Genomic DNA, 19,140 nt, shown 5'->3' with positions numbered 1-19,140 from the left:
CTCATGGATCGAGATGAGCGCCCGTTCATCAAAATACGTAGTTCGCGGGACATGCCGTAAGTTGTAACAGGGCCATTCGGGCCGACTCTCGCTCCGTTTCTCCGCTAGTAGCGATATACCGCTCATGACCGACTACGTTGCCCGTCCGGACGACGAGGGAGATGTACTGCTGCCTCGGCGGTCAGGACGACTAGTTGTCGATGAGGATGGGAACTACTCCTACTCTTACGGACCAAAGGGCCTTCAGGGATTGCTGCACAATCGCTACGCCCTCGGATGCGCGGTGTTCGCGTCGATCGGGGGATTGACGTTCGGGTGAGGCCTTGTCGTGTTTTGGGGCCAACGATGACATTGACTTCCGTAATAACAGATACGACCAAGGCGTTATTGCCAACGTCTTGGTGATGAAAGACTTCGAGAAACGATTCCCTATCGACGCATGGCAGAAGGGTCTCATGAGTACGTCGCGGCGACCATGCTATCAACGCTAGGTTGTTGATGATAGAAACACCAGCTGCGGTACTGGAACTCGGCTGTCTGTTTGGTGCGCTGGCCGCAGGGACACTCGCAGACCGTTACTCTCGTCGGCATTCAATCTTCTTTGCGTGTGGTTCGTCCTCCCATCCTTGTTCCCGCCGCATCTGAACACCGAACAGATCAACACTACTAAGTCGTGTTTTGCATCGGTGCTGCGTTTCAGTGTGGCGCCGTCACATTTGGAAATCTCGTCTTTGGTAGGGCCGTGGGCGGTTTAGGAGTCGGCGCGCTGAGGTATGCCTCTGGCGTGTTTCGTGCGAAGGGTTTTTGATGAGTATACATTCATAGCATGCTATCTCCGCTTTACATGGCAGAGATCAGCCCACCAGAGCTTCGAGGCTCACTCATGGCGCTTGAACAGTTGGCCATAGTCTTCGGGGTCGTCCTCGGATTCTGGACGGGATACTTCACTCGTGACGGTGAGACCTTCATATTTTCATCCACCGCACGAATTTCAGTTCTGACGATCATCGTGTCGCAGTATCTGGCTCGCTGTCGTGGCGTATCCCACTCGGCATACAGCTTCTTCCTGGTCTCCTTCTTAGCATCGGATGTATCTTCTTACCTCCCTCTCCTCGATTACTGGTATCGCAGGGTCGGATCGCTGAAGCTCGACGGTCCCTCGCAAAACTACGGAATATGTCTGACGTCGACTCAGACCTGCTCTTACGGGTAAGATCTCGTCCCTCACGCAGTTTGGGTTCTCTAATAAGGTGATTGTAGGTTGAGTTGCTCGAGATGCAGGTTGAAGCCACCCTCGTGGAGCAGTCTACGGGTGCGAGCCCGAAGAAAGGTCTGCATGCCGAAGTGCACGCTTGGGCCCGTCTGTTCAGCAAGAAGTACATCGATAGAACTCTAGTCGGTGTTCTGATGATGTTCTTCCAGCGTAGGTTGCCAAATCTCATCTCCATACGACGACCGTTGATATCCGCAATGTTTTAAGAGTGGTCCGGTATCAACGCTCTGCTGTACTATGGCCCTACACTTATTCAAAGTATCGGCCTGCGTGGTGACGGCGTGTCGCTCATAGTCGCTGGCGGCGTCAGCATCGTCCAGATGATAGGGGTATTTCCCGCTATTGTCTATATCGACAGCCTCGGTATGCATCCATACCGAGTCATGTATACCTGAAGCTTAACGTGATCCAATGAAAGGTCGGAGACCCCTGCTTAGAGGTACGTACATCATCCTACGCCTTGGCGCATGGTAGCGGTGCTCATACGTCCTCCAAGGCGGATCCGCTGTCATGGCCTCGGCGCATCTCGTTATCGCACTTCTGGTGAGCGTCATCGCGGGCATCAAGGGCGACCGTTTCCGACCCCTCTGCAGGTCTGGCAATACCAAAGCGACTGGGCGAAACACGCGCTGGCGGCATGGTTTGCCGTCGGGTCAGTGATCACGCCCTTGACGTATGGCAATCCCTTTACCCCATTCTTTCCAGCTGCGTATACCTCTTCACTGCTGCGTACTCCGTCAGTTACGGGCCGATTGGCTGGGTAAGTCAATGGAACGCCTCGATGGATGCGTGGTTGACGCCCACGCCAAGGTCCTTCCGAGCGAGGTATTCCCGCAATCGATGCGAAGCAGGGGCGTGTCGCTCTCTACGGCATCCAACTGGCTCAACAACTGTACGTTGCGTCCTGTTTCCGTCGTCCATCGAAAATGCCAATAACAATAACCATCCAGTTATCATCGGGCTCATCACTCCGGGGCTTATGGAGCTCTCCGCCTCGTGCGTGCCAGGATGATGACGCGTGCAATACTAACACCACGCGTTCACAGCGGGACATTCCTACTCTTCTCCTGTGCTTGTTTCGCCGGCTATCTATGGTCGACGTACCGAGTCCCCGAGACCGCGAACGTGCCCCTGGAGGAGATCGACTCCGTATTCCGCACTTCCGCCGGTCTAGAGGAGGTGGAGCGACGGCGGCAGGTAAGGCTCGAGGACTTTATTGGGCGCATCGTCATCTCATAGTCGTCGTGCCGCTCCAGATTGAAACCGATCTTGGTCTTCACGAGCTTCTTCGGGAAGCACAGGCAAGGGACTAGAGAGAGAGAGAGATAGAGAGAGAGAGACAGTAGGACGGGTGCTATCATAATCACGTACCTAATTCTCCTACACTTTCCGCCATAATACAACAAGCCTTTTTTCCTGAGACTTTGAACACGAGAATATATAGCAGAGAAATCAGGGGTTACATGGGTGTTGCTATGGTAAACAGCGCGCGCGAGGGCAGGGGTGTATGTATTAGTCGGTTAGCATCACAATCGTCGGGGGGTCTCGACAGCGCCTCCTTTTCGAGCAATGAGCGTGAGGGTGTGCTGGTGGTGCACAGCGGGCAACGAGGAAAAAGACTAGAAGAAAGAAAGAAGGAAGGAAGGGAAAAAAGGGGGGGGAAGAATAACAGAACAGGCAGAGGGGGATCCTTATTTCGAAAGCCAAGTGGATAAACACGGTCAACCAACGGCCCAAAGTCCACGCAAGGTTTTTTGTCGTGTCCGTACTCCGTTGCGAAGGGGGGCGGCACAGGCACCAACGTGCGCGTGTGTCCCGCGGTCAACCATTATTTCGTCCGTCCACCGAAATCCCCACGAGTATGTATCCTGTCCTACGCCGGTATGTGGACGTGGGCGGCCGCGAGGCGAGAGCGAGAGGGCAACGAGCGAGAGGGCAACGAACGAGAGAGATGTCCATTATGCACACGATCGAACGATGGGGGGGATGAGAACAGTGGTATGTTTCTCGCTGGTGTCGGTCGCGGGGGGTATCGATCTTGACGGGGTACCGGGATCATAACAACAAAAAAAAAGTACCGCCTCTCTCTCGTCTCTATAGCGCCTCCTCCGGCTTGACGTCCACCACGGCCGAGACGGGCTCGGGCGTGATGGGCTCGACGTCGGCCTTGATGTCCTCGCCGAGGACGACGGCGTCCGAGTCCGCGTCCGGCTGACCGCCGACGGTCGCGTTCGCGAACCCGTTCGGGCTCACGGCCGAGTTCTGTCCCGACGCGCTGCGACGCGTGCCGCCTCCGCCCTGGGGTCCCTGGCGGGGCGGGTTCGCGCACCGGTCCTTGCCGTGCGATATGCGGAGGTTGGCGTAGTCGGGCTTGGTCTTGACGCCCTCGATCGCCTTGATCGCGTTCGCGACGTTGGTAAAGTTGACGAACGCGCAGTTCTTCTCCTTGAGAAAGTTGACGAGCTCGATCTCGCCGTACTCGCCAAAGTCCCTCTTGAGCTTTTCCTCGTTGTACGTGTCAAAGTCCTCGATGTTGCCGATGTACACGTTCCGGGTCGCGCCCGAGTGCACGGCGAGGGCGAGGCTGGGCGGGAGCGGGCCCGAGTTCTTTCCCCAGCCGATCTTGAGGCGCCTGTTGTTCAGGGTCAGGCCCTGGTAGGACGCGACCTGGAAGAACGTGAAGGCCGCCGCGGGGTCCACGAAAGTGACGAACTGAGGGTCGGGGTAAATCAGCGACGCGCGGTCCATCACACCGACGATCGAACGCTTACAGCGATATGCTTATCCTGCATATACCGAATGCTCTGCAGCACGCCGCCCCTGATCGCGTTGCAAAGGTCCTCGGTCTGAGTCTCGGGGTGGATGTTACCGAGGTAGACGGTGCGGTTGAGCCCCTGCGCACCCGCGTCCGCGGGGGAGAACGGTGCGCCGAACGGGCTGAACGGCGAGTTGAAGGGGTTCGCGGATGCCGGCGTCATGGCCGAATGCGCGACGAGCGACTGCGCGGCCGCGACCTGGGCGGCTTGGGCGGCTGCCTGCTGGGACTTGGGGATGTACGCGCAGCGGTCCTTGCCGTAGTTGACGCGCTTGCCGGCCCACGCGGGCTCGGTCGGGAGCGTGTTCACGACCTGAAAGAACGCGGGGACGGTCAGGTTCTGTCGATCGACGAAACCCAAACGCCTATCAAACTCACCTTGTTGGCCGTGGCGATGCTGAGAAAGTGGACGAATCCGATGTTCTTGTCGCGCACGATCTTGACCTGGTCGATGAGCCCGAACCGGCTGAGATCGTCGCGGAGCTGCTCCTCGGTCATGGCCTCGTCGAGTCCGCCGAGGTAGACGTTCCGGCTCGCGTTGCTCTGGCTGATGGCGAGGGCGACCTGCTGGGGGACGGGGCTCGGCTTGCCCCAGCCGATCTTGAGCTCCTGGCCGTGAAGGGCGAGCTTCTTGATGGTGGCGTCCGCGTGGAAGGCGGCGGCGGTGGCGCCGTCGAGGAAGGAGAGGAAGACGCACGACTTTTCGGGCAGGACGCGAATGTTCTCGAGCGGGCCAAAGTGGACGAGGTTGAGGAGCTCGTCGACGGACGCGGTCGGAGGGAGGTTGCCGACGTAGACGGTCCGATTGGTCGCGTTGGCGGCGGTGGCGGAGAGCGCGGCGCTGAGGGCGCCGGCCGCTTGCGCTTGGTAGGTGGTCGCGGCGGGGATGTTGAGCGAGGGAAGGCCCGGTCGCCCGTTCGCGTTCTGCGTGCGTAAAGAAAAAAAAATATATGTTCAGTGGTCGGTTTTACGGGCAATGGCAAGCAACGCGACCCCCCCACCTGCCCAAAGTTGCCGAGCTGGCCGCCGTAAAAGCCCATCATGCCGGGCATGCCCATACCGAGCATGTTGTAGGCGCCGAGGCTCGCGTACGGATTGACACCGTTGCCGCTGACGGGGGTCTGGAGCTGCTGCTGGGCGGCCTGCTGCTGCTGGCTCTGGAGGAAGGCGGCGGCGGCGGCGTTGGGGCTCATCTGCTGGCCGGCGGCGGCGTTGGGGCTCATGTTGGTGTTGATGGAGAGGGACGGGGTCGAGTAGAGCTGGTTGGCGCCAAAGGCGTTGGCGGGGCTGGAGCTGGCAAAGGCAGCCGCCTGCTGAATGCTCGCCTGCGGACCGTAGCCGTAGTTGGCAAAGGGATCGCGGGCGGAGGCATTCGGAGGGGCGGGGAGACCGTTGGCGGCGTTGGACGTGAAGGAGGAGGGAGACCAGCGCGCCTTTTTGGCATCAGGACCGCCGACGGAGTCCATGGACCTCTGTTAGGGTCGAGATAAGGACGGGTGAGCGGTGGGGGTGGATGCGACGACTCGCCTTCATCATGTCAAGATCGAGGCCGGGGTAGGATGGGTACTGGGATGCGAAGGCTGCTTGCGCGTCGTCCATGGCGGAAAAGGAGGAGGAGGAGGAAGGAGGGGGCGAAGGAAAGAACGGCAAGTCAGAGAGGAGAAAGAGCAAGGGCGCGTAGGGAGTGTGGGCGGCGGTCCGGGGAGGAACTCGCGGGGGGTTGGCAAAGAACACGCACAAAAAGGTGGGGCAGAGCCAGAAAGTTAGTGGATGCGAATAGATAGATACGCAACAGAAACAAAGCCTGCTGAAGAAAACCAGGCGGAGACCGACAGCGCACAGAGGCCCGCGTCCCCATCACCATCACCCGCCCTTGCGCACGGACCAGCCGCTTCGAGAACACCCAGCCATCTCCGAGCTTGAATCCAGAACCATGTACTACCCATACAAATACACCGTCCAAACATCCACATGTACATAGCTAGCACCGACGAATCATAGTTTTCCAATCTGCTGCGCCACCCGCTCCTTCACCGTCTGGTACGCGCTCAGCAGCGTCTGCTCGTTGATCACGATCTCCGTCGTGTCCGCCCGAGGCCGGCTCACGCGAGAGGCAATGGCAGCAGAGTCCGTTTCGACGATGATCCTGCAAAAGCGTCGAGTACACGTCAGATGGGGGGCCCACACATAAGCAACGGCGAACGCACCCGTCGTCGATCGTCTCGTCCAAGCACAGCAGTACCAGGTCCAGATTCTCCAGCACGCCCCGCTTCTCCACCTGGTTCCGGAGCAGCATCGACAGCGCGTCCGAATACGCGATCAGCGCCGACTGCAGCATCAGCTCGTTCTCCGACGCGCCCCCGATCACGTAGAATATCAGGTCCAGCGAGTGCTTGTACACCGCCAGGTGCCCGTCGAACAGGATAATGTCACCTAGCGCGCGGAATGAGCGCGTGCGACATGGCCCTACGACGGTGACGGACTGACCTCCCGGTTTCCGCGTCTTCGCAAACAGGCCCTTCTCGAACGCGCGCTGCTCCTTCAGCGTCTGCAGTCCCTTGCCGCCGTCAGGGTGTCCCGGCGGGTGGTAGTACTTGGCCAGTACCCGATGCCCGTCGGTGTCCATGATCAGGAACGCGTCTATGGTGTACAGCGAGTAGTTCATTGCTGCAGCTGGACCGGCGAGCCGAGTTCAGGCGTTGTGGATGATGAGGCTCAGCCTGTAGAATCCGCCCTAGCGTGGTCGAGTACGGTCGTGGCTCGTCGTGGCGGTATTGCGCGTGGCGGTGCCGATCAAAGTGGCGAGCGCTCTGCATCATAACGACGTGGGTAAGGGGGCGCCAAGCGCCGCGTCCGACTCCCTCAACAAAAGGACCCCGGGCAGGATGAGATATGAAGCAATGCATTAGATTTTTTGGAGGTTATCTGGTTGGAACTGGAAGTGAAACAGGCTGCACATCGTGAACAATTTTCGAAACAAATCAATGACTCCTTCGATTTGTTAGAAAACTCGGATATGAAATATCCAAGCATGGACCTACCACCCAGTCTCATATCAAGGCTCTTGAATCCGTCCTTCATGCGGAATCATTGTTTGCATCAGGAGTGCGACTGCACCAAACAGTGCCTTTACATCCACTGTACCCCAATAGGCAAGTGTCACGGTGCTTCGACGTATAGCCACCGGCCAAACCTTGAGGGATTATGATTACGTAAATAGCCTTGTTTCTCCCACAGTCAGTGGCAAAGGGACCATGTGAAACTGACGCGGCTAGAACCGGTTCATCCCTGAACTGATCTCTATACTTACGTAGGCAGTCCCACACCTACATCTGTCACGCTCCCACGCCAGAGTCAAGATCACGCTTTATCACGCCTTCATCACGCTTTGGCTGGAGGTCACAAAATTGTCACTGTGACCGAGGTGGTCGGGAAAAGAACCAACTCCTTCCCTTCGGGGGAGTCGGAAATGCATGGTCTTGGAGACGTCGACGATCACAGGAAGATTCACTCGCTGCCGTTCGACGTATTCATAAGACATATGTCCCGATTCCAATGATAATGTACAAGACCGAGTATGCGAACCTAGAAAGTACATAAATATACAGAGCCCCAGCGGACAACATAAGCGTGCGTGAATAGTATACAGTGCATGGTGGGATGTCAAAAGGCGATATCGAAGAGGATATTGGACATATATGCGAAGAGGAAACACCCCTGTCGAAACTCGAAATCTGCGCCGAGACATCTCGCTCTCAGCTTTCGTACACGCGACCACATGCTGCATTCCCTGCAGGTGGGTCCTTCCCTGAAAAGGATCTTGATGTAATATAGCGCCGCTGTCGTGATGAGACAACGAGCGGGGATAGTGATGTGCTTCAGAGCAGTTGGATGCTCAGACGCTTCCGATGACGATCATTGCACGGACGACGGATCGTGGATCTGTAACCTGCCGGGGAAGAACCCACTCGGTCAGCGGACAACCATCGGCTCCGCAGGCCATTGCGACGTACGTCTCCTGGACCGTCGGACTCCGCGTCACGTAGTATACTGCCGCGGCCGTAGCCGATACGAGCGCCACCAGCCCCGTCACGGCGAGTTTCGCCGGCTGCTGCTTCGCAGAGGACGGTTGTGGGAGATCAAAGTCCGGGTGCTCGTAGAGCCTGATCGCGGCGCGCATCATGGTCGGTGTGCAGGGGAGAGTGGCAAAGCCGGCCTTGTGGTGTTTACGGCGAAAGCTGTCGTGCAGTCGCAGTAAGATCCGAGTGGAAATTCGACAAGGGGGCTTGCAGACGATGGACCCTGCTATAGGTGCGGGTAGAGGACGTGGACAGAGGTGGACGAAGTGGGCGGTGTCAGGTCCAGCGCATCAAGGTTTTATATGCACTTCGGAGCGCGGACGTTGTCTTGCGGCAATGGACAGCGGTCACATGTGATACCGCCGCAACTCATCTCTGACTCTGAATGTCCAACTTCGAGCATTAGGAGGCGGTACAATAAGAAGCAAGGCCGCTTCGGAAACCATACAGATGACCGCAACATCATCGGAGCAAAGCGACAGTCTGGGACAACAGCAGTCATGCACTAAACGACATCGGTAGGTACAGCATGCGCGGCTAGGGATACCCCTAACCAATTCGACGGAAGCATAATGGTCGGTCCGACAAGCAAGGAAGCCCGGGATGGTGGAATTGGATATCAGAGTCATAGATGGATAGATCGATACACCGGACCGGCCGAAATCTCTCAAAACAAGCAGACGAAGTTGGACGGGAACACGGTGCGACCGGGCTGCCGTCTTTGCTCGTCCAACAACTCACCGCTCCACCAACCATCTTCCGGAGTTGCTGTGACGGCAATGATATCGCCCGCCTGGAAGTCGAACTCCTCCTCGATGGTCGCTTGGTAGTCGTACAGCGCTTTGACTGGCGGACACGATGTCGATCAGCGGATGAAACATGTCGAAACACACAAGGCACGCACCATAGAAAAGCACAGGTTTGCCGTCTTCCGTGTATTGCCCCGTGGGAGGCGGGCCTTGCTGAGCGGAGGGCTGAGGAGGCGGTTGCGGTGACGGCGACCTCTGAACCTGCGCCGCGGGACTGGGGGCACGATAACTGTACGTAGAGTGCTGGGAAGGCTGCTGTTGGTGGCCGTACCCCTGCTGGTTGTAGTATCCTCCCCCGACCGACATGCCCCGTTGCAACGCTGGCTGTTGTGGAGCGTATCCGGTCATTTGGGGTTGCGTGTACACCGCTTGTTGAGGTGGTGGTGCCGGTTGTTGATACGGTGCCGGCGGCGGAGGGCCATACGGCGGCTGTTGCGGTTGCCCGTATGTGGGCTGACGTTGGAGTGGTTGCTGTTGCCCAGGTGGCGGGCCATAGCCAACGGGAGCGGCAGTAGGCGGGGGCCCACCGTAAGGCGGCTGGTTTTGAGGGGGCGGTTGGTAGCTCGTGCGGCGCTGCACGGTGGCCGGGTTCTGGATAGGGGGAGGTGGAGGAGGTTGGTTCCACTGCGGCTGAGGTGGTGGTTGCTGCTGTTGAGGCCGCTGCTGTTGCGCGTATCGGTCCGCCATCCCATCCATCACTACCTTACCAGAGGCATCGAGCGCAATGTTGGGACTCGTTGCGCGTTGAGGGCCTCCGCCACCACCCTGATATCCGCTAGCAGCGGGCGGTTGGATGTAACTGTTGCGGTGCGAAAGCCCGGAGACTGCTTGCTGAGCGAGGATCGGACTGGCGCTCCTGGATATAGGTAAGGGCTGCATGGGCTGCGGACTTCTGCTTCGTCCGTTCGCGCCAACGCCTGCGTGACCATCGCGACTGACGGGGCGACCGCGCTCAACGTTACTGTTCTGGCTTGGCTGAGGACTGTGGCCTAGGTAGTTTGCCTGCCGACTGTCCGACCGGTTGACTGACTTGCGTTCGCCAGGGAGTGATTGCTCGTAGTTGCTGACGACACTCTCGACTGGGATAGGGCTCGTGGCTTGGCGAGGAGGTTGCATAAAGGCCGCCGAAGGAGGGTTTGCGTTCGGCGACGTGGACCGGGATGGGGACGTTGGCAAAGGATACGCGCCGACTACGACCTCAGCCGAGTTACGATAGTCTCTGTTCGGCCCAGGAGATGGAGCGCCGCTACTTGCACCCGGGGGAGAAAGAGCAGAATCTGCCGTGCCTTTCCGTGTCGGTCGCCTCTGCAGATCCTTCGACTGCCCACTCTGGTGGGTACGCCGGGTACTGCCAGCAGAGTTGAGCAGCATATCCCTTTGCCTCGCGAGCGGATCAGTTTCGTCACCAACGCCAGGCTTCCCGTTTTGCAACGGAGTTGACCCAGGCCGGCCCATATTCGGCCCCTGAGCCTGCGGATCCTTGTTCAAGTCAACCTTGTACGCGTTCGACCCGATCTTGATCATCGTCTCGCTGTTATGACCGATGGGCTCCGCGTCCGGGTCCGCGGGACTGCTTCTATAGGGGCTACCGGACTGATGCGCTTGCGACGACATCGTTGGTTTCCGGGAGAGATCAGAATACGGCGCTGGGCTAGCACCAGCTCCAGCACCTGTGCCATTGGCATAAGGCTGTGTCCGCGTGGTGTCGCTGCGAGTGAGAGCAGTATCGCTTGGCGCTTTGCCACCGCCAGCTCCCACTCCCGCAGTATTGACAGCAGGGGGATCGTCAGGTTGATTTGGGGGTAATGACGACATCATGCTGCGCGTGCGTTGGGTCGACCGAGCAAACACGGCAGGATGGGTCGTAGGACGCGTCGCCGACGAAGGAACCGCATCTTGGGCCGTGTAGTTGACAAATTGAGGAGGGTCGGGGATTGCGTTGCCTGTACCATAGTCACGGACGAAGTTTTCCATGTCGCGCTCCGGTTCGAACTGCTCGAGAGAAAGACGCATATGCTCGCAAGACTGGTCCATTCTTTATCAGCTACTGTTCCTCGGAAACAGGGCTCGTGCTCACCTCGTCATCGTTGACACAGACGGTTGAGATCGCGTTTGCATACGCCCACATGTTATCCTTGACGAACTCCATCCGCTCCTCCTCCATGTCCTGGCAGCTGTCACAGAAAGCCTTCCAATCTATCTCCCACTGCCGAACCGTGTCTGCAAGCGCCCTCGCGAAGTTGGCGAAGTCCCTCTCATTAGCCTGCACCGTCTGTTGCGCTCGCTCCAGCTTCAGGTTGATTTTCTCGAGGTCTTTGCCTTGCACGAGCGTCGACTGCGCGGTATAGGAGTTGATCCGCAAGCAATCGGATTCGTACTTCTCTCGCGCTTTGTTTACGTACGACTCCTGCGTTTGCTTGTTCTTGAACTCCTTCTCGATAGCCGCTTGGAAGGTTTTCTTGTGATGCGCTTGTTTCGCGCAGAACGCAGCAGTCTGGGCCTCCAGATCGTCCTTGACTTGTTTCGCAAGATTCATGTGATATGACGCTTGCTTATCGGTTTCAAGGCGGAGGGTGTCCAAGGAGTTGCGTAATTCGCTATTCACCGCGTTAGCCATCCCTGACACCTCTGACACCTGAACCACGAGGGCAAATAAAACCTACCCGATCTCATCTTTGCCAACGTTGACCTTGGCTAGTTTGCTGAGGCGCTTCGCATAGTCTTCCTCGATGCTTGCCCTATCAAGCCCCTGTCAGACGTGCGCGCGACGATGCGGTGCGTCGCTGACCTTTCCCGCCAGAAGTTTCTCAACTCGTCCATCGTACGCGAAGCACCGCGCATCCTCGCAAATAGGACATCGACGCCGCCATCGCCGAGGCCCCAAAAGGCATTACAGAAGTCAAGGTTCTTGTTGTTCAGCTCTGGCGAGCCGGCACGCGCGAACTTGGACAGCGAGGTCGTCGACGCCTGGCGTCGTGTGGTCATGGCGTTGGTCACTCAAGCTTACGCCGCTACACTGATAGCTGCCCGTCGCCAGCAGAGGTCGTGAGGACAGATCGTGACGAGAGAGATGAAGTCCGTTTGATGCAGGGCGCGCAGCGTTCAAGCGCTGGACAGCCACGTGCCGAGGCACAGCATACCACGGCGTTCGGATCGGGCTCGGCGGTGACGGTGACGGGTGACCCACCCATGCCACTGTGCTCGAGGAAACCGGCGTATATTCTAAACAACTATTTTGACAGCGTGGCCGTACACTACCATACGACCTCATGTCGAGGTCGTGTTCCAAACCCGCTCGGCGAACAGGCCAAGAAGCTCGCTCGCCAAGAACGGGCTGTACGACTGCACGTCGGACGTGGTGAACTTCTGGTCCGTCTGCACGCTGTTGAGGATCGTGAGCAGCTGCGACTCGATGAAGTCGACGAAGACGAGGTCGATCGGAGTATCGTCTGAGACGTCGGGTGCGTCGGAGGCGATGAACGAGGGGGTGGAGTAGAAAGGCAGAGGAGCGTGTAGCGTATCGTCGCCGACGCCGGGGCACTTGTCACTCGTGACGTAGCCGAGCGTCGCATTCGCCGCCGCGCGACGCTCAGCGCCGTGCCTCTTGTCCATCTCCTCCAACCATTTGTTGTACCTCATGTCAACATCTCCCCGGGCATACGCCTCGGCTTCCCTACTCTCCAGGACCTCCAAACTCCTCTTCTCCTCTCCCTCGTTGTTCAAGACCGGGAGGATCTGATTTGCAACGCCGAGGGTGATGTTGGGCAGATAAAGGAAGGAGTCGGCAAAGGGCGACGCAGTAAGTTGGTCGTTTTTGGTGAAAGATCCGGCGTAGACATCAAAGCGCTGAGAGCCCGAGTTGGTGATGATGATGCGGGGAATCGAAGCGCGGGTATTGTTGATGGAAAGCGCCACAGGAGCAGCCTCGTTGACGAAGAGGGTCAAGAGCGAATCGTTGGATGGGTAAGGAGCACGCGTGATGGTGAAGTCGTGCGGCGCGATACCGAATTCGGCGTCGAGATTGAATTCCTTGGAGAGCTTCAGCAGGCCCTTCGTGATCTCCTGTCCAAGAGAGGTGTCGTATGTCCTATTGCTCTGCTTCGTGTGGTACTCGTACGTGACTCGGTTGGGATCCAAATACCGCCTGGTGAAGGTGACGTTCGCGTGCTGCGATTTTGGAATCGTCATGCTCGCCCAGCCGACGGTCTCCATGTAGCGTCCACTTTCAAGGGCCATCGAGCGGCCGTCGGGTTGGTTGCAATCACGGATGTGCGTGTGGCCACCGAGAATGAGGATGGGTGTCGTGGGGTGAACAGCGCGGACGGCATTGAAGACAGTCGGCCAGTTGTCGTTCGAAACGGGCATATGTCTGTGAACCGAAGTCAGTACATTGCGCGCTTTGGTCCCCGAGCATCGCATGCTCTTACCCGGTCAAAAGGAAGAAGTCGGGGGCCTCCTTGATAGCCTCGGCGAACCAAGCCTCCTTGACCATATCCTCGACCTTTTGCACCGTAGTGTTGACATCGTTTCCAGTGAAGTCGAACAAAACGCCGAGCGCGGTGACCTTGCGGCCCTTCTCTGTCTTGAACTTGACGAATCTCTCACCGACCGGCACGCTGACAGACTTGTTATGCTTGTCGAAGACGGTGATGTTCACGTTAGAAGAGAGGTAACGTCCGTGAAGTTTGGGTACAAAATTGGTGTGCATGTCGAGCGTGTTGGCGTAGATGTACAGCTCGTGGTTGCCGATAGCCATCACGTCGTAAGGCAGCTTGGTGACGAACTCGTTGGTCTATGCCGGAGGTTAGCGCGATTCGTGCGTAGCAAGCTGAGATCACACACCTGATGACCGTCGATGCTACCGGGAGGGCCGCCGTCAGACAGGCCAGTACCATCGTGCAGGTCACCAGAGTCGACGAGAAGAAGGTCCACATCCTTCTTCTTCGCGATTTTCTTCATATGCGCTACAAAGCTCGCAAAATCGCCGAAGTCCCCGCTGTAATTCGGCTCAGGCCAGGATGCCTTCTGGTGTCCAAGCAACCAGCCATGCGAGTCGGTGGTATGGATGATATTCACGTCGCCCCACTCCAACGGCCGGCTGGGAGGAGTCAGGTGCGCGCTGGGCGGCAAACGCTTGTGCAGCGAGTGGTCGTGTGCGTGGTCGTCACCGCACGCGGTCACGAGCTTGAAAAGCGCGGCGGCGATGGCGGCGGTCGTGAACTTCATGGTACGGCTGAACGGCCGGGGCGTCGTCGGTCGGGTTGACCTCCATACCCCGCTACGTATTTATTCCGAGTTGGAGGATATTGATGGGTGATATCCTCTCTACAACCGCGTGCACGGCTGCACTGGAAAGCGATCAAGAAGCAACGGGCGTGACGAGATAAGTGTGACTGCCGCTCATTCGTGACGGTCTCCTCATGCGTCTCCGTCATTTTTTGCCGTATCTTGAGAACGGGCAACCAGGTTTGTGTCCTTGCCGACGTGCGTGGACGCATCTATATGCCGGCTTAGCAGCGCACGACGTGGATTGGGGCAACTAACGCGTCGCATGACTCGCAAACGTGGGTGATCGCGATCCCACTGCAGTCCCTCTGGACGCCGCACGTTTAACGGGTCGAAGAAGACGCGCCGGAGGACGGCGAGGTGCATTCGACGTGATGATGGCATTGCATGTCCCTGGTACCTGTCCGACATGTGCTTCTTGAGCATCAAAAGTCCTCCAAACGATATACATCATATGCGACTTCCTCGTACGGATGGGCCTACACCAGCGAGCGCAAACTAACCTCAGTTGCTGCATCATCGAGCAAAGATACGTGTCCTTTATAGAGACTCACGGCCTTCAGCGTTGCCACCGCGCCCTTGATCCCTTCGTTATCTCCGTTGTCATTCACGACCACCTCAACCCGGTCCTCCTCCACATACTCCAAAATTCCTGGCGTACCAATGGTCGGATTGGCGCCTGACCCAGGTCTGAACTGACCTGATGCGAGAGCGATTTTATTTCAGTGTGCGCGGTGTGAAAGCAGGTTCGGCTTCTACTACACCTGTTCCTCGGGAAATGAACGCGGCCTCACGGTAGTTGCCTATGGATCCCACATTCTCCGGGTGTTTGGCGAAAATTGTAGCTAGAACAGCGCGTGTATGCGTCGTTGGAGTGAAAAAGACGAGTTTGAATCGAACCATGTCGCCACGAAGGCAAAGTCACATCCAGAAGGTTGAAACTGAAGTCGAGTGCCCTCCACGGCCCACAGACGTGTATCACACCCAGAAATAGAGCACGTCATCTGGATGAGCGCTGAGCGCACCACCGCACCTCCCATCGACCAAAAACTGCGATCAGATTAGGTGCTGCACACATACATTGTCAAATATCCATTCATATGCGATTCATTACATGAAAGCAAGTCCACAGAGCACATCTTCAAGTAATCCATCAGACAAACGCCCAGCTCGCAGGCAGGTCAATCACTAGGCTCATACAAGCACTAGCGATAAACAAGCCAAACGTCCTCGAGCGCCTCCTAGAGGAGACGCATGTTCTCGGTATAACGAGCGGGCGCGGATGTCATCGAGTGGATTTGAAGGATGCGGCTTGTGTAAACAAGCGAGACTCGGTAAGATACTGAATAACAGATCCTCTGTGAATAGAATGGGTCGATATCAGCAAACACGAAAAGGAAAGCAGGCAAGGAGGCGACTGACGATCGAGTATGTTCTGAAGAAACAAAAATTTCGAAGCGCGACTTAAGAGTACGGTGGGGCGTGGGAACATTAGGGTTATCTCATTGGGACTTCATCGATAGCTACCAACGCGCACCGGTGGCTACAATGCAACTAACGTTTATGTAGTGACAGCCCAAGCGCGTATCTAGCTAGTTCTGAAGATGATTCAAGCTCCCCAGTCTCAAGAACGATCCCATTTCCAACCCTCCCTCGCCCACACCGGCATCTCGGTCTCGAAGGAACCGAGGCTGGTTGTATACCGCAACGCGTGCAGGAAAATGTAGAGCTTCTCCGGCTTCGGATCCGGATGCAAGGGTAGGTAGCAGTCCGGGCAATAGAGTAGCGACTCTGAATGCATCGTTTTCTCTTCCGAGGCTGCTATTGCGTTGCTAGTAGGAAGTTCTTTCGTCGCGGAGGTGACCGTGATCTTAGCTAACGCTTCTTCAGTTGATAGCTGCGGGGGCTCCGAGGGCTGTTGACTCTCCCGCTTCTGTGTCTGACTGGTCTCCTCCGCATTTGCGACTCGTATGAATTCTGCTGGTCCCCCTCGTTTACGTCTATTGGACTTCGGGAGTGGTATAGGCGCGTGTTTGGGAACGAGAGCGCCTTTCGCACGAAAGACGACATCGCGCCAGCGGCTCCAGTCCTCGTCCTCGTCCTGAACCAAATCGCATAAGTCCATTGCACGTTACGAGAAACAACATTGTGATTACCTTCATGTTCCGCAGGCGAGTAATAACGCCAACAGCCTCAGCAGAAAGTGGAACAGGCGAGCCCATACCAATATCATGCCCGGTCTCTCGCGGTAGCAGTTTTGGCTTCAGTGTACCGTCGCTGTCAGCGTCGTTCTTTAGTTCCCCGTCTACGCTTGCCGGCCCCGCCACTGGGGCGCTCAAGCTGGTCACCGCCTCCGCCTGCCCAACCACGTTCGCAGCTGATGCATCAGTCACGCCGTCCGCCTTCGATTGTGCATTCGATGCGGAGGCATCGACGTAGACAAATGGCTCGGCGCCGACGGGAGAAACGTGCGTTTTTGTCAGGGATTCCGGATTTCCCTCTGGAGTGAAGTGGCTGGGTGGCTTGGGCGCAGCCCGTTCGTCACTCGGAGTGAGGTCTAAACCACCCTTCCCCAGTTTCGCGCCCTATCATGAAGTCATGAATGTTGAGACTATCGCGGATATGACAAGCTCGCTGACCCATATCCTTTCTTCTGAATAGATAACATCATTGGCTATGGGATGACCAAGGTATTGCAAATGAACGCGAATCTGGTGGGCTAGAATGAATCAGCATGAGCTCTATGCATGTCCTCTTGTCATACGCACATCGTCCTGTCAGAGGCCGGCCTACAATGTTATGCTGAGTCGCGTGTTCAAGATAGTGAACTGCGAGCACCCACAATGCACAACACTCGTGTCCGTCCCTTTATCATAGAGCATCCTGGTGAAGATGGTTTTCGCAGGCTTTGAAAGCAAACGTATGATCTATCAGCTCATTGGCCACATCAAATTGCGTCAAACTGACCTTTCCCTCTGGATGCACTATATTCAATCCCATCTGTCGGTCGACGGTCAGGAGGGGTTCTTCGCAGATTACTTCTTCACTATTTATGCCATGAAATGAGGTGAGCGAGACGACAACGAAGAGAGCGCATCACGAACGGCGGGAAATGACCCTTCACTCTTGCTACATATTCTTTTTGCACCTTTCCCTCGATGAACTCGTCGGACACCATTCTAGCGCGGGACGAGGAGAGCGGAACAATCATGAGTCCGGAGGTGAGTCGATCCAGGCGGTTCACGGCTAATCATCGGATGGAACGATTAGCTCCTTAACCGAAAGGAAAGTGTCTGGTCAACATACTGTATACATCTTTGTACCCGAAGTCGTCTTTCAAGATTTCAATTAGACTATTTTTGTAGTAGCGACCTGATGGATGTACGGGCTAGAGTAGATGAGCTCAGACGACATATATGAGATATGGACTACTCACGATGCTTCCCGGTTTGTCGATTACGATGAATTCACGCTCAACATCATGGTGAAGTATCTTGACCGGGGACGACGTCACCGGAGGTTCATGCCTATGAACTACGTTTCTGCGTCAGTCAGTCGTTTTCTAGCCAACGGTGTGTCCTTCGAAGTGCTAGGCAGCCACAGAACAAGGAGGCGTAGGGACATACTCGATGCGGTCACCGTTTTGAATGATAGTATCAGGCTTTGCGACTTTTCCATTGATAGTCGTAACCCCGGATTCGAGCGCATATCGCTGTGGGTGACCGCTTAGGTTATGTCTGAGAGTAGCAGGTGGGGGATGTGACGTACGTAGTATTCCATCGACCGATCTCGGAACTCCGTCGATACAACTTCAAGTATTTCTCGCCCCAACCATCGCCCCTTGGCCATTGTCGTGTACGGATACCAGTACGGCGGGATCTTTTTCAATCCGATCACCTGGTTAGCGCCAGGATTGAAGGCTGAGTCGACATTCTCCTGCGGTTGATCCGAGGCTGCAGGAGTATCTGATGGCTGATACATCCCGAGAGCAGACCAGATGAACCGCGAGATGATGTGCTTGAATTCGGCAGTCGGAGTCAGGCCGATGTTCGGTCGAGGGAAGACGAAGGAGTGGGACTCTGTCGAACGAGCTTGATTGGCAGCAAGCTGAGCCTCTGCGTCGTATTTGAGATCCTCCACCCTGCCTTGAAGCCTCCGAGAATCTGAGGCAGCCAGAGCGATCCAGGTCTATGTACAGGAACGACCGAGGAAGTCGGACTCGAGTAGTGGTGTGACGCGGGCAAAGCCGAATACGGCTAAGGTGCGTTCACACGGTAAGGTTCTCGAGCGGCACAACAACAGAGAGTTCAAGTCTCGATTGAGCAACTCGAGGTAAGATACGAAACCAAAAGGTAAAGGTCCTCGCGACGAGGCTGCTTGTCTTTTATACCTCGTCGCAGGCCCTTGAGCACATGGAAGTGGAGCAAAAGGATCAAACAGTCAAAAGGCGCATCAGCGCCGGATGCTAGAAAAGGAAAGAAGTTCTCGGTCTCGGCTTCCGGCAGGACCGGCACGTAACATCCGCCCTCCCGAAGTGGAAACCGCTTCGCCCAATATGGTAATCCTCCGCCTCGATCCCACGCCTACGCACCCCTGCGCGAACCCTTCTCCAATTCCCGCTCCCGTCGGCGCTGTTGAGCGCGCATCTGTCCACGAAGAGCTTGCGCGATAGCAAATTGAATGATATCTTCGTCGACCCCTAATGCGCCGAGTGACGAGCCCGACGATCCGGGAACCTTGTGTGATCCTTGGTTTGACCCCGCGTGATCGTCGACCGACTGCTTCTTGATCTTCTTCGTCTGGGTCCCCCTCGGCCTTCTCCTGTCCCTCCTTCGCCGACTTCGATCTAGCAGCGCGCTTGGCGGCGTGCCCGCCTAA

The 19,140-nt window shown here is 56.8% G+C and overlaps 8 protein-coding genes across 8 annotated transcripts; 1 reads left to right on the top strand and 7 right to left on the bottom strand.

Annotated features, from left to right (window-relative positions):
- Nucleotides 1–118: 118 nt before the first annotated feature.
- On the top strand, nt 119–2,586 carry PUNSTDRAFT_121647 (MFS monosaccharide transporter; the record flags this gene model as incomplete). The annotated part of the gene is made up of 16 exons (XM_007385842.1): nt 119–315; nt 371–459; nt 515–610; nt 672–771; nt 826–956; nt 1,019–1,209; nt 1,261–1,423; nt 1,481–1,636; nt 1,692–1,712; nt 1,770–1,816; nt 1,867–1,925; nt 1,979–2,033; nt 2,084–2,165; nt 2,224–2,269; nt 2,320–2,470; nt 2,530–2,586. The coding sequence occupies exons 1-16, from the start codon at nt 125–127 to the stop codon at nt 2,584–2,586; spliced, it is 1,635 nt and encodes a 544-aa protein (XP_007385904.1). The 5' UTR covers nt 119–124.
- Nucleotides 2,587–2,728: 142 nt separating this feature from the next.
- Nucleotides 2,729–5,682, bottom strand: PUNSTDRAFT_53883 (uncharacterized protein). The gene is made up of 6 exons (XM_007385841.1): nt 5,616–5,682; nt 5,522–5,560; nt 5,090–5,413; nt 4,467–5,012; nt 4,045–4,401; nt 2,729–3,985 (listed from the first exon to the last, which is right to left on the bottom strand). The coding sequence occupies exons 1-6, from the start codon at nt 5,619–5,621 to the stop codon at nt 3,368–3,370; spliced, it is 1,890 nt and encodes a 629-aa protein (XP_007385903.1). The 5' UTR covers nt 5,622–5,682; the 3' UTR covers nt 2,729–3,367.
- A 401-nt stretch (nt 5,683–6,083) lies between these two features.
- PUNSTDRAFT_72101 (coatomer protein) lies at nt 6,084–6,753 on the bottom strand (the record flags this gene model as incomplete). Its single annotated transcript, XM_007385840.1, has 3 exons — nt 6,084–6,234; nt 6,296–6,521; nt 6,576–6,753. 3 exons carry the CDS (start codon nt 6,751–6,753, stop codon nt 6,084–6,086), a joined length of 555 nt encoding a protein of 184 aa, XP_007385902.1.
- An 864-nt stretch (nt 6,754–7,617) lies between these two features.
- PUNSTDRAFT_145028 (uncharacterized protein) lies at nt 7,618–8,425 on the bottom strand (the record flags this gene model as incomplete). The annotated part of the gene is made up of 2 exons (XM_007385839.1): nt 8,102–8,425; nt 7,618–8,037 (listed from the first exon to the last, which is right to left on the bottom strand). A coding segment is annotated over exon 2 (258 nt), but the record flags the coding sequence as incomplete, so codon positions are not given.
- Nucleotides 8,426–8,568: 143 nt separating this feature from the next.
- Nucleotides 8,569–12,023, bottom strand: PUNSTDRAFT_105403 (uncharacterized protein). The gene is made up of 5 exons (XM_007385838.1): nt 11,765–12,023; nt 11,640–11,714; nt 11,054–11,573; nt 9,072–11,001; nt 8,569–9,013 (listed from the first exon to the last, which is right to left on the bottom strand). Exons 1-5 carry the CDS (start codon nt 11,959–11,961, stop codon nt 8,835–8,837), a joined length of 2,901 nt encoding a protein of 966 aa, XP_007385900.1. The 5' UTR covers nt 11,962–12,023; the 3' UTR covers nt 8,569–8,834.
- Nucleotides 12,024–12,222: 199 nt separating this feature from the next.
- On the bottom strand, nt 12,223–14,434 carry PUNSTDRAFT_145026 (uncharacterized protein). Its single transcript, XM_007385837.1, has 3 exons — nt 13,819–14,434; nt 13,404–13,768; nt 12,223–13,345 (listed from the first exon to the last, which is right to left on the bottom strand). The coding sequence occupies exons 1-3, from the start codon at nt 14,200–14,202 to the stop codon at nt 12,244–12,246; spliced, it is 1,851 nt and encodes a 616-aa protein (XP_007385899.1). The 5' UTR covers nt 14,203–14,434; the 3' UTR covers nt 12,223–12,243.
- Nucleotides 14,435–14,696: 262 nt separating this feature from the next.
- On the bottom strand, nt 14,697–15,165 carry PUNSTDRAFT_23964 (uncharacterized protein; the record flags this gene model as incomplete). The annotated part of the gene is made up of 3 exons (XM_007385836.1): nt 14,697–14,741; nt 14,817–14,962; nt 15,027–15,165. Coding segments are annotated over 3 exons (330 nt in total), but the record flags the coding sequence as incomplete, so codon positions are not given.
- A 721-nt stretch (nt 15,166–15,886) lies between these two features.
- Nucleotides 15,887–18,243, bottom strand: PUNSTDRAFT_72723 (pseudouridine synthase; the record flags this gene model as incomplete). Its single annotated transcript, XM_007385835.1, has 12 exons — nt 15,887–16,363; nt 16,419–16,553; nt 16,731–16,847; nt 16,902–16,981; nt 17,031–17,051; nt 17,105–17,168; nt 17,230–17,308; nt 17,367–17,508; nt 17,569–17,650; nt 17,699–17,804; nt 17,889–17,974; nt 18,031–18,243. 12 exons carry the CDS (start codon nt 18,241–18,243, stop codon nt 15,887–15,889), a joined length of 1,602 nt encoding a protein of 533 aa, XP_007385897.1.
- Nucleotides 18,244–19,140: the final 897 nt, after the last annotated feature.

Source organism: Punctularia strigosozonata (genome assembly GCF_000264995.1).
Source record: "Punctularia strigosozonata HHB-11173 SS5 unplaced genomic scaffold PUNSTscaffold_10, whole genome shotgun sequence".
Taxonomy (NCBI): domain Eukaryota; kingdom Fungi; phylum Basidiomycota; class Agaricomycetes; order Corticiales; family Punctulariaceae; genus Punctularia; species Punctularia strigosozonata.
This window is presented reverse-complemented; position numbering and strand designations above follow the sequence as displayed.